Consider the following 15631-nt stretch of genomic DNA (forward strand, 5'->3'; position numbering starts at 1 on the left):
GTGGACTGGGGTTCCCGGTTTACTAACGCTAGAGGTCATATCCTGTTAGAGTCACTAGCGGTATTGAACGTAGTTCTGCTGAACGAAGGTCAAGTGCCAACGTTCAGAGGACCGAGCGGTGATTCATGTATCGATGTCACCTTCTGCAGCGCAGGATGGACTGAAGAACCGAGATGGATGGTCCACGAGGGTCATACTTCTAGCGACCATCAGGAAGTACGTTTTATGGTCGAGTATACCCGGAGAACTACGACGAGAAGAGGTGGTGCAACCGATCCCGGATGGCGCACGTCACAGTTCAATCAAGAGCTGTTGATGGAGGCGCTGCGCTGGGAGAGTAGGACTACAGGACTAAGCGGTAACGACCTGACGGAAGTACTTACACGTGCTTGCGACGTGGCGATGCCAAGGAAGACCCAGCCCCCAGGAAATCGACAACCAGTGTACTGGTGGTCTGACACGATTGCAGATCTTCGTAGAACCTGTCTTAAAGCTAAAAAGAAGGTTGCGACGTGCTAGAACAAACGCTGAGCGACCTGATAGACGAGGGGTATTCCGGACAGCGAGCAGAGCCCTGAACTACGAGATTAAATGTAGCAAGCGAGCCTGCTTCGAACAGCTGTGCAGGATGGCGAATGACACCCCGTGGGCGATGCATACAGGATAGTGATGTTCAGGACCAATAGCACACCTCCTGAAAGATCCCCAGAGCTGTTAGCCAGTATAGTAGAGGGACTGTTTCCGACACATGAACCATCGGACTGGCCCGCTACATCGTACGAGTCAGTCGACGTGGTACCGCTAGTGACTAACGAAGAGCTTATCGTAGCCGCAAGAAAACTTAAGCTCAATAAGGCGCCAGGCCCGGATGGTATTCCAAACCTGGCCCTTAAACACGCCATTCTTGCCAATCCAGATATGTTCAGGAGATGCCTCCAGAGATGCATGGACGAAGGAAACTTCCCAGATCGATGGAAACGGCAGAAATTGGTGCTATTACCGAAGCCTGGCAAACAGCCGGGGGATCATTCGGCATACAGACCAATTTGCCTACTCGACACAGCTGGAAAGCTGCTAGAGAGGGTCATTCTGAATAGATTGTCGGCTTATACAGAGTGTGCTGGTGGCTTATCTAGCAACCAGTATGGCTTCCGTAAGGGCCGTTCTACCATCGAAGCAATTCGAGCGGTAACGGATACGGCCAAGATAGCGAGAGGTTTAAACAGAAGAGGTATTAGGTACTGCGCGTTGATTACACTCGATGTAAAAAACGCGTTTAACAATGCTAGCTGGGCAGCAATTGCTGACTCCCTGCACCGATTGAGAGTTCCGGATTACCTGTGCAGGATACTGAAAAGCTATTTTCAGAATAGGGTGCTGTTATACGACACTGATGCCGGTCGAAAGTCGATCGTAGTGTCAGCGGGTGTTCCACAGGATCGATCCTCGGACCGGTTCTGTGGAATATTATGTACGATGGAGTATTACGCCCAAGTCTCCCGGCCGGAGTGAAGATAGAAGGCTTCGCGGATGACGTAATGCTAGAAGTAGCAGGTGACACTCTCGACGAAGTTAGATTGAAGGCTTCATACGCGATTGGCAGAGTGGAGGAATGGCTCAACTCGAGGCGGTTGTCCCTTGCACATCACAAGACGGAAGTCGTGGTAGTGCATAACCGTCATGGGTTGCAACAGGCTAGGATAAGAGTAGGGACCTGCACAGTTAACTCCGTGAGGTCTCTCAAGCATCTGGGCGTGATGATCGATGATAAGCTCAATTTTACGAGCCACGTCGATTATGCATGTCAGCGGGCTTCATTGGCGATAAAATCTTTATCACGAATGATGTCCAACAGATCGGCGGTGCATAGTCAAGTGCGTAGGCTGATAGCTGGCGTAGCATTGTCTATCATCCGTTATGGCGTGCCGGCATGGGCCGTAGCACTAAAAGCCGAGTACAATGTAAAGAAATTGATCAGAGTACACCGGCTGATGTGCTTACGTGTCGCGAGCGCATATCGCACCATATCATATGAGGCGGTGTGCGTTATAGCTGGAATGATGCCGATCGACACACTCCTAGAGGAGGATGTGGAGTGCTACAACGAAAGGGACTCGGTGCAAGTGCGACGTGTCAAGAGAGCAGCTTCGTTGCTCAAAATGGCAAAGAGCATGGGACACCGTGAAACAAAGGTCGTTGGACCCACAGACTGATTCCAGATGTGTCCAACTGGGTCGATAGGAAGCATGGTCAAGTCAACTTCCACCTAACACAGGTGTTGTCTGAACATGGCTGCTTTAAGAAATTCCTACACAGGTTTGGCTTCGCAGATTCTGCGGAGTGTCCTGAATGTGTAGGTGAGGTAGAATCGGCAGAGCATGTGATGTTCGCATGCCCGCGATTCGAGGTAGAACGCAATACCATGCTGCTTATTAGTGGTATGGATACAACCCCGGACAACCTCGTCGAGAGGATGTGCCGGGAAGAAGCTATATGGAATGCGGTGAACACAGCATCTCAACAGATCATGTCGAAACTGCAGCGGTGGTGGCGTCTTGAACAAAACCAACGAGTGCAGTAAGGGCACCTGTGATGCAGTGAATATTTGCTCACCCTGACAACCAACATGTCGCGGGTGGGCTGCGGGACCTCAGTATGTAGATATAGAGGTCATTGCGGTTCACGCGCGGTGGTTGTTGTCGGGGTGCTCGTCTCCAACGTGAGATTATGATACGGACCGTTAGGTTACTATCATAGCTTGCGATCGACGGGTGGTGAGGTAGCCACCCTTGAAGTCGATGTTGTGTGTATTGACGTCAAGTGCGTTAGCATAGGCGTGAGCGTTCTCAATAGTCCCCCTGATGTATTGCTTAATTGCGGGCCGGGGGTACGGACTGGCGAAAGGGTTTTGGTTTTAGTGGGTCGGGTAAGAGTTACATGACATACCCATCCCCACACTACCTGAGTACCTCCTCAGGTGTCTGGTTGCAGATTTCCGTTTACCCTTGCTCAAGAAAAAAAAAAAAAAAAAAAAAAAAAACACATCAAACGTGCAGCGACACTAGCACAGTTCAAGAGACAATATATTTCACACGTCAAAGCTGCATTTTAGACAGCTACTCGACAATTTTTTAGCATTAACTAATTTAAGTTTTGACGAAGTTTTACCCAACGGATACTTTTGTGTGTTTTATTTTTATTTTATTTATTGTTTTTGGGGCATTAACGACTACAACGATCGCCTCGATGATGATGATGGTTTTTTACTTTATTGACGTAATTATTAATTTAACTTTTCTTTGTGTAGTCTACAAGAGTTTGAGCCTCGCGCGCGAAATACAGGTATAAATTATTTCAAATTTAATTTTCGTGTGCCACATTTTGATCTGTTTGAATGATTAGGAGTGAATGACTTTTGTATGGTTACTGCTGAAAGAGTTTTGAATGTTCGATATAGCTATCCAGTAGATTGTTTCGCGGTTAAACTGAAACTTTTGATATCGACGGAGCGGTATCACAAGTGTTGGTGCCTGTATTGTCGAGAATCATGAATACTATAGATACATACTAGTTGTTGAGCGAAAATTGACTTGATACGCGATTCCTGGTGAAACTTTTGAAATCTGTGCGAGAGGTATCACAAGTTTTGCATTTTCATAGAGCTGTATGTATCACTACTGATGTTTTAGCAAGATTGCGGTTTTGGAAAGATCAGTTTTTTACATTTATATTTTTTGCTGTATAGTGATGTAAAATATTCAAATTTATATCTGTCATAAGAAATCGGATCGTTTTTCTTTTTGGAAATCCGATTAAATGCACACAGAAATAAATAATGAAAAGTAAACAGCGCGTAAAACTTGAGATGCGGAAATTTACACTATTCTACGCGGAAATGGACATCTTCCTAACAAGTTTGCTTACAACTTGCAAGCAATATTGTCGATTCACGTCAAATATTGTATACATTTAGGCTAAATCACGCGTGGAATTAAGCTAATAATGGTGTTCCATTTATGTGCATCATCTTTAGCGTAAATTTCAGTGGATTTTTCTATCTGTGCATATCAATTAATTATCTTAAAGATAACTCGTCTAGCTCAAACCCTTGTAGGGGTATGTGGCGGGACCATCATCATCATCATCATCATCATCATCATTTCTGAGGTGCCGCAGAAGCATCAACCCTCCGACCTCCTGCCAGTCATAGCGAGACTTTCGTGTCCCCTTATTCTGAGGTGCTGCAGAGGTATCTGCCCTCGCTACTCCTGCCAGGCCTCACTAGACTTCAGTCATTCTAACACTACCGACCATGCGTACCATACGAGGCTTATTTGTGCGCTCACCCATACACTCGGTCCCTCACTCTGTGGGGGTATTACGAGAAATACCCCCAGCTCCCATTCGCTTGCACCACATGTGCACCACTTGGGGGTGTGTAGGTACCACCCGCTTGCCGCCGAAGCAGCCCTCACTCTGTGGAACCTCCACATGCTCCGTTAACGACCTGGCTAAATATTTCACCCCCCAGGTAATTCATCCGCTCGGCACGGGTTGCCTGACACCTTGGGATTCGGGATTAGGGACGCCATATTGTCAGCTTCAGTGTTGCACTGAGCCTGGCGATATGGCCGAATTTACACCGTTACGAACTACTTCCGAGTATCCATATCCCAACGTAACGGGGAAACAATATTATATGCTGCATCTCGATCAATCGATGTGTACGTTTAATCAAGCTAAGCTAAGCACTTCTTTAGCTATTTGCACAATATGTACGAAACATTACAGATTCGAGGGCATTTCTAGATCATTGCAATAAATTTGCAAAAAAAAATCCAGAACGGGTTAGAAGATCATTAGAATTGCTGAAAGTTTTTTACTCAAGATTGTTTTCAGCTCTTACTGACCGTAAAAGCTGTTTCTTGAACTTAATTGGAGTCGGTTTATCGGTTTTTGTGTGTCTCATATGCAAAAACACATATACAAGAACCTTCAGACAATAGCAAAGTTCTTCGAGCAGATTGTATACACTGGATTCTGTTTTTACACGATTTACAATTTCTCAATTTTGCATCCATCCTAAATATTTAACGCATATTAATTACCATGTGATTTTTCTTTGAATTATTTAAGATTTTTTGAAACATGTTGCAAAAGTTTTGGTGGCAAATTGAAGTCCCACGATCAAAAAGACGAGCGAAAAAAACGTGTGTGTAAGATTATGGCCCCACCCTCCAATAAAAAGTTTAAATTTGGAAGTAATGATAGCCTTATGACACAACTTTTTGACACTGACTTTTGTATGAGAAAGGAAAATTATTTTATATCGGGTAAACTGCTTGCCGTAAAACTATCTGAAATATATATCTTAGTGCATTTTAGAAAGCTTCACTGGATTTTTCAAGTGAGCAAATGTATGCTATTATCAATTCTCTATCTGCGTATACTCACGGCGGAATATCTCATTGGATAAAAAATAAAATCTAAACATTCATTTTCTAATTTCAAGTTAGCTCAATATCATAAAACCACGCTGATAAGTGAATATGAAGTATGCTTCTGTATAATCACATAATTCTTAAGTGAAATAAGGGTTTTAACGAAATTTGAAACGAAGAATCACAAACTTCTATATTTTTATATATGTACTTACTAATATAAAACTGAACTGATTGATCAGTTTCGGGAGCACACGCTCCACGATGTATTCCATTCAATGCGACAGAAATGCTGGGGTATTGCCTTCTCGCCAATGGTATATAACCGGGAACGCGGTGATTTATAACAGACTGCTTCTTCTGTTATAATAACTCTATTGGTCGCAAAACAGTTAGTTGACTTTGTTACCGTTAGCACCCGTCACAATGTGGACTCAACTCCGATCGGGTTTGATTTAAATTAGATTCGTAGAAATACTAGTTGTTTTTGTTTAAATTGATTAAATTTTGTAAAATTGCTTAAAATTTGGACAGTCGAGTTTAGTCCGTTGTGGAAACCGAAGTGTCCATCGGAGTGAAGTAGAGATCGACTGCGAACAGCACCGCATGTCCGTGTCGCAAGTGTCGTTAAATTCCAACCCCGAAAAGTGCAAGGGTTCTAGAAGCGTGGAAATGACAGTGCAAGGTCGTATCATCCTACGTTGCCGGTGACCAGTGAGTACCAGTCGCCAATTTTACTGGATCACACACCACGCGAATGCTGGACACCTGCTATTGAGGTTAGGACCCAGTAAGGTTGTGTGGTTCCGCGCCCGCTTATTGGTGTCCGAGCCGATGTGTACAGCTCCCGTGAGTGGGCAATCAGATTTCCGGGCAAGAGATAGAGGACAAGAATAACCGACGTGACGGACGAGTGAAACCCTGTGCCGGTGACTAGCGAGTACCCCAAAGTCAAATTCGCTGGATCACACGTGGCGTGCTAGCAACTGGTGCTAGTGCTGGGAACCCTATCCAATGCGCGTTGCCGCCGTCGACGGGCAAATTGAGCCATCGTTTTTTCAAATGCCTTACCTTGGCTCGAGACAGTAGAAACCCAAGAATCGATCGTCCCTGGGACGCACAATCAACTGGATATTCGGACTGGATCAAAGCAGCAGGCCTATTTCCCCAAGCGGCCCGCATCCGCCGGCCGTCAAATCACCTGACCAAAACCAGAACACCAATGCCCCCTCTCCTCCTTTCGTTAAAGCATGCACAACAAGAGCTCCATCGATTCATCATCGGCCGCACCGAGTAAGCCAACCCACTACTAAAAACCTTGTATGTTTCAAATAAAAAAATCATTATGCTTAAGTTAAATCTATGTTGGTAAAATTTATTTATTACTGAGCCCTGCTAGTATACTGGTTTGTGAGTTGTCCTCTACGTCGAGACGTTTCACTTTGCACAAATTGTGGTTGTCTGTGAGTCCTCTTCCAGCAGGTATCGCCGACCCTGAGAGGGTGTAGCCACGGGGCTAGTCGAGCATTACAACTTTGAAAAGTGAAATGAAAATTCCGTACGTAATGTAAAACCAATTTAATAAAAAATCCGCGGAAAAAAATTAAAACTTCGTTTCGTTTCGTCAAATTTCGAATTAAATGGACCTTGATTTCGTATCGTTTCGAGTTCTCGAAAGAAAATCTATATTTCGTTTCGTTTCGTTTCGAATCAACATAGACATTTTAATTTTCGTTTCGTTTCGTTTCGTTAGGAAAAAGTGTGTTATCGCATACCCTTAGCGTTTAGTCGAACAGCTAAAATTTGTATGTCTGAAACTCGATTATGCATTTGCACAACATGTGATAGATTTAGTTCGGAAAAGGTTGTTCGAGCGTGGAGCCCGTAAATGCCAGCCACCGGAGGTTTTTCTTCCCGCTATGCGCTAATAGCGGCGCACCAGATCATGGGTCGTGAAATTCACCAAAAAAATCACTTTGCAGGTCTGTGTCTCAGCAGAACAGCCTACCACGGTATCACAATTCGATTGTGAAATACCACGATTCACGAGTCACAACACAATTGTCCCGATACAACCGTGTATTGCGATCACGGATTATCACGCACGCACTCACGAAAAGACTTAAGCTGCCACCGTTGGCCACAATCGCAGAGACTTCGGATCGGGATAGAATTTGGTTTTTTGATTGCACTGAACTAATTGCCTTTATTGGCGCGATCGAACGAACGAGAGGAAAAATACACGTTTGCTACCGTCCACTTTGGGGCTCTATTTCTTACTGTTGGGTATGGGATGTGTTGTACAATTTCTGTGTTCGGTAAATGGGTTTTTGTTTTAACTTTAAGGTGTACAGTGTGTTGCATGTTTGTGGTGACGGGTTATAATATAGTTCATTTGGGTATGTTAAGCATGTGTCGAATTCAGGTTTTCTTAAATCTAACTATTTACATTTTACTATATACAAAATATACATTTTGATCAGAGTACTGATCATTCCGGCCACCTTGAAATAGCCATGCTGTTTTTTGAATCCTCTCTTTGTGGTGATATTCTCTCACGACTCTCTCCTGCTCGGTTAACTTCGGGTGGTGAACACGATGACCATCGATGTCCATCCATTCATTTGATCGATGCTGCCTAAATGGGCCCATTCAGTAGCCGGCGTACAAAAGACGAACAAGAGCGGTGAGTTGATCGCGACGTCGAGAGTTGGTAGAGAACGGTGTTCTGTGAAAAAAGATCCGGTGTTCTACAGGAACAGGGACTAGTAGAGAAGTTGGAACGATAATCACCTGTTAGCAATCCAAATATGCGTTGAGACAGTTTCGGACTGCTCTACCGATCTTTGTAGGGTCTGCTTACGATGTGGTTTGGTAGTCATCTGGTGTTATAGGTAGAAGGGCCACCTTGGCGGCTGGTCGCACGACGTTCTCTGCTGCTGCTGTCTTCATGCTGACAACACGGACGATTCCATCTTTACCTGGATGCAGCTTCGTAATTCGTCCCAGCGGCCACTGTGCCGGTGGAAGATTTTCGTCTTTGATGACCACGATCCGCCCTAACTGCAGATTGACTGGAGACTTGCAACCCTTGTTGGCTCTGGTTTGAAGTTGGGCAAGATACTCCGGATACCACCTTGTCCAAATACGCTGCAACTGCTTTTCGGTTCGTTGCCAGTGATCCAGACGGTTGTCCGGTATTTCGGTAACATTGGCTGACGGAACTGCTTGGAGATTCGAACCAACAAGAAAATGGCCTGGGGTAAGTACTTGAGGTCGGCGGGATCTGTTGGAAGCGGAGTTAGTGGTCGTGAGTTCAAGCACATTTCGATTTGTGCCAGCAACGTTGTCATATCTTCCCAGCTGATCGATGTTTGGCCTATTTCTCGTAGGAGATGGTGCTTGCACGATTTCACCGCCGCTTCCCACAATCCTCCGAAATGTGGGGCGCGTGGCGGTATAAACTTCCACTGGATTTCCTGCTCAGCACACCAGTTGGTGATGGATTCGCGGTCACTGTCGTTGAGCTTCAGCATTTCGTAGATGCGATGCAAGACATTTGCTGCTCCCTTAAAGGCGGTCCCGTTATCGGAGTGGAGCTCACAAATGCGCCCGCGGCGTGCAACAAAGCGACGTAGAGCTGAGAGGAAGGCTGGAGTGGAAAGGTCCGAAACCAGCTCTATGTGTACTGCTCTGGTCGAGAAGCACACGAAGATGGCTATATAAGCCTTTGTCGGAGATCTATTCCGCACTGGAGACTTGAGAAATACCGGGCCGCAGTAATCCACACCAGAGATGGAAAACGGCCGTGCTGGCGTGACACGGGACGTTGGTAGATCAGCAGTGCTCTGTTGGATGAGTTGCGGCTTAGTGCGGAAACATTTTACACATTGGTGGTAGGTTGATCGGGTCAGGTCTCTTCCTCCAAGAATCCAATATTTCTGGCGCAATGTGGACAGCATCAACTGGGGACCAGCATGAAGGAGAGCCTTATGGTAATGATCGCATAGTAGACGAGACAGAGGGTCCTTGGATGACAGGATGATTGGGTGCTTGCTTGCTTCGGGTGCATGGGCATTCTCGAGTCGTCCACCAACACGGAGGATTCCGTCGAGTGTCAAGCGTGGCTTCAGCCATTTCAATGGGGCACCTTTCACGGTTCCGACGGATTTAATCTCTGCTACCTTATCTGCGAAAGTTTGTTGCTGTGCGAGACGAGATAATGCACGGTCAGCAGCCAGCAAATCTTCTGTAGAAAGGAGCGTTGTTCTTTTTTTTGACGAGCTTCGTTCTGCAACCTTCAGGGAATTGATGTACTTGATGCAGTAGGCAACCACACGACGTATTTTGGAAAATGATGAGAAACGAAGGAACAACTGATCTGCGAATGAGGTTTCTTCACTAGGCACCGCTACTAACGAAACATTGCGTGCCTCTTCGGCTGTAGATTGGAACTCTTCGCAGGGGATGCTTGCATTTGGCCAATGATCGGACGATTTGGAAAGCCACGACGGTCCGTTCCACCAACGGCTTTGGTTTAGTAGTTCGGCCGGTGTCAGACCTCAGTATAGTTCATCGGCTGGATTGTCGATTCCGGGAACGTGATTCCAGGGATACCCTCCGGTGTTAGACTGGATCGTTGAAACTCGATTGGCTACAAAGGTTTTCCAACGATTCGGTGCAGATTTAAGCCACTGCAGGACGGTGGTTGAATCTGTCCAGAAGAAAACTTCGGTTGACGATCGCATTGATTGGTTTATCTTCTGGAACAATCTGGTAGACAGGACAGCAGCGTTCAGTTCCAGACGAGCGATGGAATGCTTGGTGGCTATTGGCGCAACCTTCGACTTCGAAGTCAGCAGTTGTACGCGAATGCGATTGTCGTCCTCTGAACGAGCGTAGCAGCATGCGCCGTAAGCCAATTCTGAAGCGTCGGAAAACAGGTGTAGCTGGAGTATTGGTGCATCGGCAAATGAAACGAAGCGAGGAATTCGTAATTCGGAAAGTATATCCAAAGTGGCGTGATACATTTTCCATTCTTCTTGTAGGTTGGGTGGAAGTGGCCTGTCCCACTCGTAGGGACTGTTATCCTCAGTCTTCAGTTTCCAGAGGCGTTGCATAAACATTTTGGCGGCAGCTATCACCGGACCGACCAGACCTAATGGGTCAAATATTCTGGCAATGTAGGAGATCACTTTACGTTTTGGGAGGATGGCTGCAGGAGCGGCATCTCGACATTGAACCGCAGCATGTCCGTTCTTGTGTCCCAAACAAGGCCTAATGTTGAGACGGATTGATCGTCGTGCAGATCGTGGAGCGGTTTTATCGCTAAGTCTTCGGATGGTACGCCAGTCAATGCTTCTGGCACGTTGGAGGCCCACTTTCTCAACGGAAACCCAGCGGTCGCAAGCATATCAGTGATTTGGCGACGCTTCTCGATGGCATCCTCCAGATTTGCTGCTCCGGAAAGGAGGTCGTCTACGTAGAAGTCCTCGATGACTGCTTTAACGGCTTCCTTGAAGTTGTCTCCTTCATCCGTAGCCAACTGTAAAAGTGTGCGGGTGGCCAGGTATGGAGCTGCTGCGGTGCCGTATGTGATCGTCAGAAGTTCGTAGGTGTTGAGCGAATCTGATGGAGTTGGGCGAAACAGAATGCGCAGGAAATATTGATCGTCGGGATCGTGGAGCACTTGGCGATACATTTTTTCCACGTCAGCGTTGAAAGCGATCACGTGGAACCGGAAACGAATAATGATGTTGACGAGAGGCTGCTGTATAACTGGACCGACGAGGAGTGTATCATTCAGGGACACTGCGGTGGACGTTTTGCAGGAGGCGTCGAAAACCACACGCACCTTGGTGGTAGTACTGCTCTCCTTGAACACCGGGTGGTGTGGTAGGTAACAGTGTGGAACAGCATCATCAACAACATCAAGCTTGCGCATGTGGCCGACTCGGAGGTATTCATCGATGAACTCGTGGTAGGTTTGCTTTAAGGCGGAATTTTTCTCAAGGCGTCTCTCGAGGCTGTAGAAACGGCGGGTGGCAATTGCTCGAGAGTCACCGAGGGTGACTTGCGGATCTTCGGACCGAGGAAGGCGTACGACGTACCTTCCGGAGTGAGTTCGGGTGGTAGTGTTGGCATAGATTTCTTCGCATCGTTTTTCTTCAGTGGAGTACGTTGGGCCATGATCGACAGCTTCGAGTTCCCAGAATCTCTGAAGCGCATTCTCTAGAGACCGATCAACAGTTGATAGGTAGCAGACCGGTGGCGTGGCGGAGGAATTAATGGCAGTTTTTCCTGATACTGTCCAGCCAAATAGGGTGTCGACCAGGAACGGCAGACCTTCGCCGAGTGATATACGGTTGCCGGTGTGGATTTCATGGTAACATTCTCCGCCAATTATGATGTCTATCATGCCCGGTGTATCGAAATTGGGATCGGCTAATGGAACCTTTGGTATGTTCCACGATGCGGAATTGATGGCTATAGTGGGTAAATTGGCAGTGGGCTTCTTCATGATTAGGAATTCGAGTGTGGTGGAAAAGGGACTGGTTCGAGATTTGATCGTTGCGGAGATTTGCCGCTTTATCTGCTTCGTAGATTCTCCGATTCCTGCAACTGCAACATCAACGACGGCTTGACGGGTGGCTAGAGCATTTGCCAACTTCTTGGTGATGAAATTAGACATCGCAGCGGAATCGAGAAGAGCTCGGATAGCGATTTCCTTGCCGTGCTTGTCGACGATGGATAGTACAACCGTTTCTAATAGGACCGTGCTTCTACTTGATTGGACGGGGAGATTTACTTCGGGTGGATTCGACGATCCAGCGGTCCCCACGTTCGTCGACGTGGATTGAGAAGACTGTTGAGCAGTCGCATTCGACGAGCCGACAGGAATTGACGTGGGTTTGGAGGGTGTACCTTGGTCGTGCAGTAACGTGTGGTGTTTGGCGTGACACGTTCTACACGAAAACTTCGATTTACAAGCCTTGGCTTGATGGTTTGGACGGAAGCAATTCCAACATAAACTTCGCTTGGTTATTAGTTCACGACGTTGTCCGATGTTTAGGTTGGCAAACGCCGGACACTGAACTAGTAAGTGCTTCTGCGAACAAGCGTGACATTGTGAAACGTTTGGCTTGACTTCGTTGGTGGCATTGTTGACAACGGACCTGACTGTAGTGGATTTCTTCGGAACTGGGCCGGCCACCTTGATGTGGGACCCTTGGGAACGGTTCTGTAGATCGCTGGAGACTGACTTCAACATACGGACTTGATTCGTGAGGAACTCAATCAGCTCGTCATACTTGACTTCTTCCTGCTTTCGAGTTTCTTGCTCCCAGGCACGCAACGTATAGGAGTCGAGCTTGTTGCAGAGGATGAACGTGAGTGGTGTATCCCAATGCTTAATGGGTTCTCCAAGTTTTTCCAACGCCTTGACGTGCCGATGGAAATCGTCGACTAACGTATTCAGCTCGTGTGCTGATTCCCGCTTCATCGGTGCCAATTCGAATAACCATCTAAATAACTCCTTCCGCAAAAACCGCTTGTTATCGTACCTCTTCATGAGGGCGTCCCAGGTTGACGCGTAGTTGTCCGCTTGTATGTCGACACACTCAAAGGGCTTCCTGGCATCTCCTTCCAAGGACTGCAACAGATATTGCAACTTATTCACCGTTGGGATGTCATCGTTTCCGTGGATCATGGATAGAAAATTGTCTCGGAACGATATCCATCGCGATTCGTCTCCACAAAACTTTGGCAAGTCGATCTTCGGCAAGCGATGATGAAAGGTAGTAGTATTATGCAGCTGTGCCGATGTTGACATCCTTGTCGAATGCATGAGAGGATGATCCCGATCTCGCTTCGTCAGCAAGAAACCTTTCAACTTGCAAAAACGGTTCTCAAAATCATTCCGCACCGCCATATGATGATCGAAATTCTCCTCTTCATCTAGCTTCTCCAACTCGGACTGCACGAGCAGAAACTCCTTGTTTGTTCTGTTCAGCGTTTCCAGCCGCACGGCGATTTCTCCAACATCCCGCTCATGGTCGTATTCCCTGACAAACCTTTCCACCACATCTCGAGATGCCAAAACCCGTTTGAGAATAAGCTTGTCCTCAGCTATCTTCTTCTCCTTCTTAGGTGCCATCACTCACTACCACCACGAATCACTTGACTGCGCGAACCGAACGTGAACAACACACAATCGTACGATTTTCTCCTTCCCGTCGCGTTATGCTGCTCATACGTGATAACGACGGAAACACCACGGTGATCGATCGAAATACTCCTTTCCGTCGCGGCACGTGATGTTTCTACGCGCACCCGAAACGAACGAACCCGTAAAATCGAAACGATTGCTCCTTCCCGACGCAGTTACGTGTCTCAGAATGACTCGCGGATCCGCTAAACGCCACCGCGCAATCGTATCAAATATAACAATTGATATTAATTTGGTCCACCACTGTACCAATAAATGTGTGTGACACTGTAAAGCACACCTTTGCAATTATCGAATTTGCTGAGATGGGCTAGCCAATATGCCACCACAGCTGATAATAGCAAACTTCTACGTGCGCTTGTTCCACAATAGCAACGATTCGATCGTTCTTCGCCTTTATCTTTTCGCATGCAAATTTCTATTCCTCCTCACACAGTACCTACTACCAACTTCTGTACTGGGGGCAAAGGTTTGGCGCCAATCTCGTGTGCAGTAAACTGCCACTCAATAGAACAAAGTTTGAATGGCCTACCTTTTGTGATCAGCGTACTCTGACCACTTACTGCAATGGCGAATTCCACCTTTTCGCGCGTCGATCTGGGCTTGGATGCTTCCTCCGATCCGGCTCGAAGGACCAATGTTCGAGCGTGGAGCCCGTAAATGCCAGCCACCGGAGGTTTTTCTTCCCGCTATGCGCTAATAGCGGCGCACCAGATCATGGGTCGTGAAATTCATCACCAAAATCACTTCGCAGGTCTGTTTCTCAGCAGAGCAGCCTACCTCAGTATCACAGCTCAATTATGAAATATCACGATTCACGAGTCACAGCACAATTGTCCTGATACAACCGTGTATTGCGATCACGGATTATCACGGACGCACTCACGAAAAGACTTAAGCTGCCACCGTTGGCCACAATCGCAGAGACTTCGGATCGGGATAGGAATTTGGTTTTTTGATTGCACTGAACTAATTGCCTTTATTGGCGCGATAGAACGAACCAGATGAAATACACACGTTTGCTACCGTCCACAATTTCTGTGTTCGGTAAAGGGGTTTTTGTTTTAACTTTAAGGTGTACAGTGTGTTGCATGTTTGTGGTGACGGGTTATAATATAGTTCATTTGGGTATGTTATGCATGTGTCGAATTCAGGTTTTCTTAAATCTAACTATTTACATTTTACTATATACAAAATATACATTTTGATCAGGGTACTGATCAAAGGTATTGGAGGGTAACCCCTCGCTTCGGTGGAGTTTGATCCCACGAAACCAGTACGCTAGACAGGTACTTTCCTTACTAAGCTACGAAGTCGTCCTTCGCAGCTTAGCGAGTACTGATAAAACCAAATTCCCAGCACCGGGCACGTAGCCGAACTTTCAGTACCCGTTAAGCTGTGGAGGATGACGGAGGTCTTTCTTCGAACACCCAGCTTTACATCTCCCTTTTCCAACTACTCACTTCTCACATTCCACTTCTTACTTCAAACTATTAATTTCTCACCTCGCCCTTCGCACATCTCATTTCTCACAGTTCAATTCTGGTTTTTCACTTTTCACTTCTTTTATCCCATTTCTGACTTCTCATTTCTCACTTTTTTTTCCACACAAAAATAATAATTTAATTTACTGTCATAAGACGAGTTAAGTACAATTCCATTTAATTCCACCAAATCGTATTACTTTTAGATATACGTATTTCGACCTCAACTGTAAGGTCGTCTTCAGTGTCTCGTACTTGACTCGATTTGCCAAGTCGAGTCAAGTACAAGACACTGAAGATGACCTTACAGTTGAGGTCGAAATACGTATATAAAAAAGTAATACCTCGCCTTCTTGTTCCCGTCGGATCGCTATCGAGATCCATTTTTACCGGGTAATTGACCGACATTCTGAGTATAACATTGTGGAACATCAATTTTATCTTAATGGAGCTGGTGTTGTAATTCATACATGGCCCAT

The 15631-nt window shown here is 46.4% G+C and overlaps 2 protein-coding genes across 2 annotated transcripts; both read right to left on the minus strand.

Annotated features, from left to right (window-relative positions):
• Positions 1–8304: 8304 nt before the first annotated feature.
• Positions 8305–10567, minus strand: LOC134203952 (uncharacterized; the record flags this gene model as incomplete). The annotated part of the gene is made up of 3 exons (XM_062678791.1): positions 10059–10567; positions 8531–9971; positions 8305–8456 (listed from the first exon to the last, which is right to left on the minus strand). Coding segments are annotated over exons 1-3 (2102 nt in total), but the record flags the coding sequence as incomplete, so codon positions are not given.
• Positions 10568–10632: 65 nt separating this feature from the next.
• LOC134203953 (uncharacterized) lies at positions 10633–13596 on the minus strand. Its single transcript, XM_062678792.1, has one exon. It carries the CDS (start codon positions 13594–13596, stop codon positions 10633–10635), a length of 2964 nt encoding a protein of 987 aa, XP_062534776.1.
• Between the last annotated feature and the right edge of the window lie 2035 nt (positions 13597–15631).

Source organism: Armigeres subalbatus, unplaced genomic scaffold (assembly GCF_024139115.2).
Source record: "Armigeres subalbatus isolate Guangzhou_Male unplaced genomic scaffold, GZ_Asu_2 Contig298, whole genome shotgun sequence".
NCBI lineage: Eukaryota > Metazoa > Arthropoda > Insecta > Diptera > Culicidae > Armigeres > Armigeres subalbatus.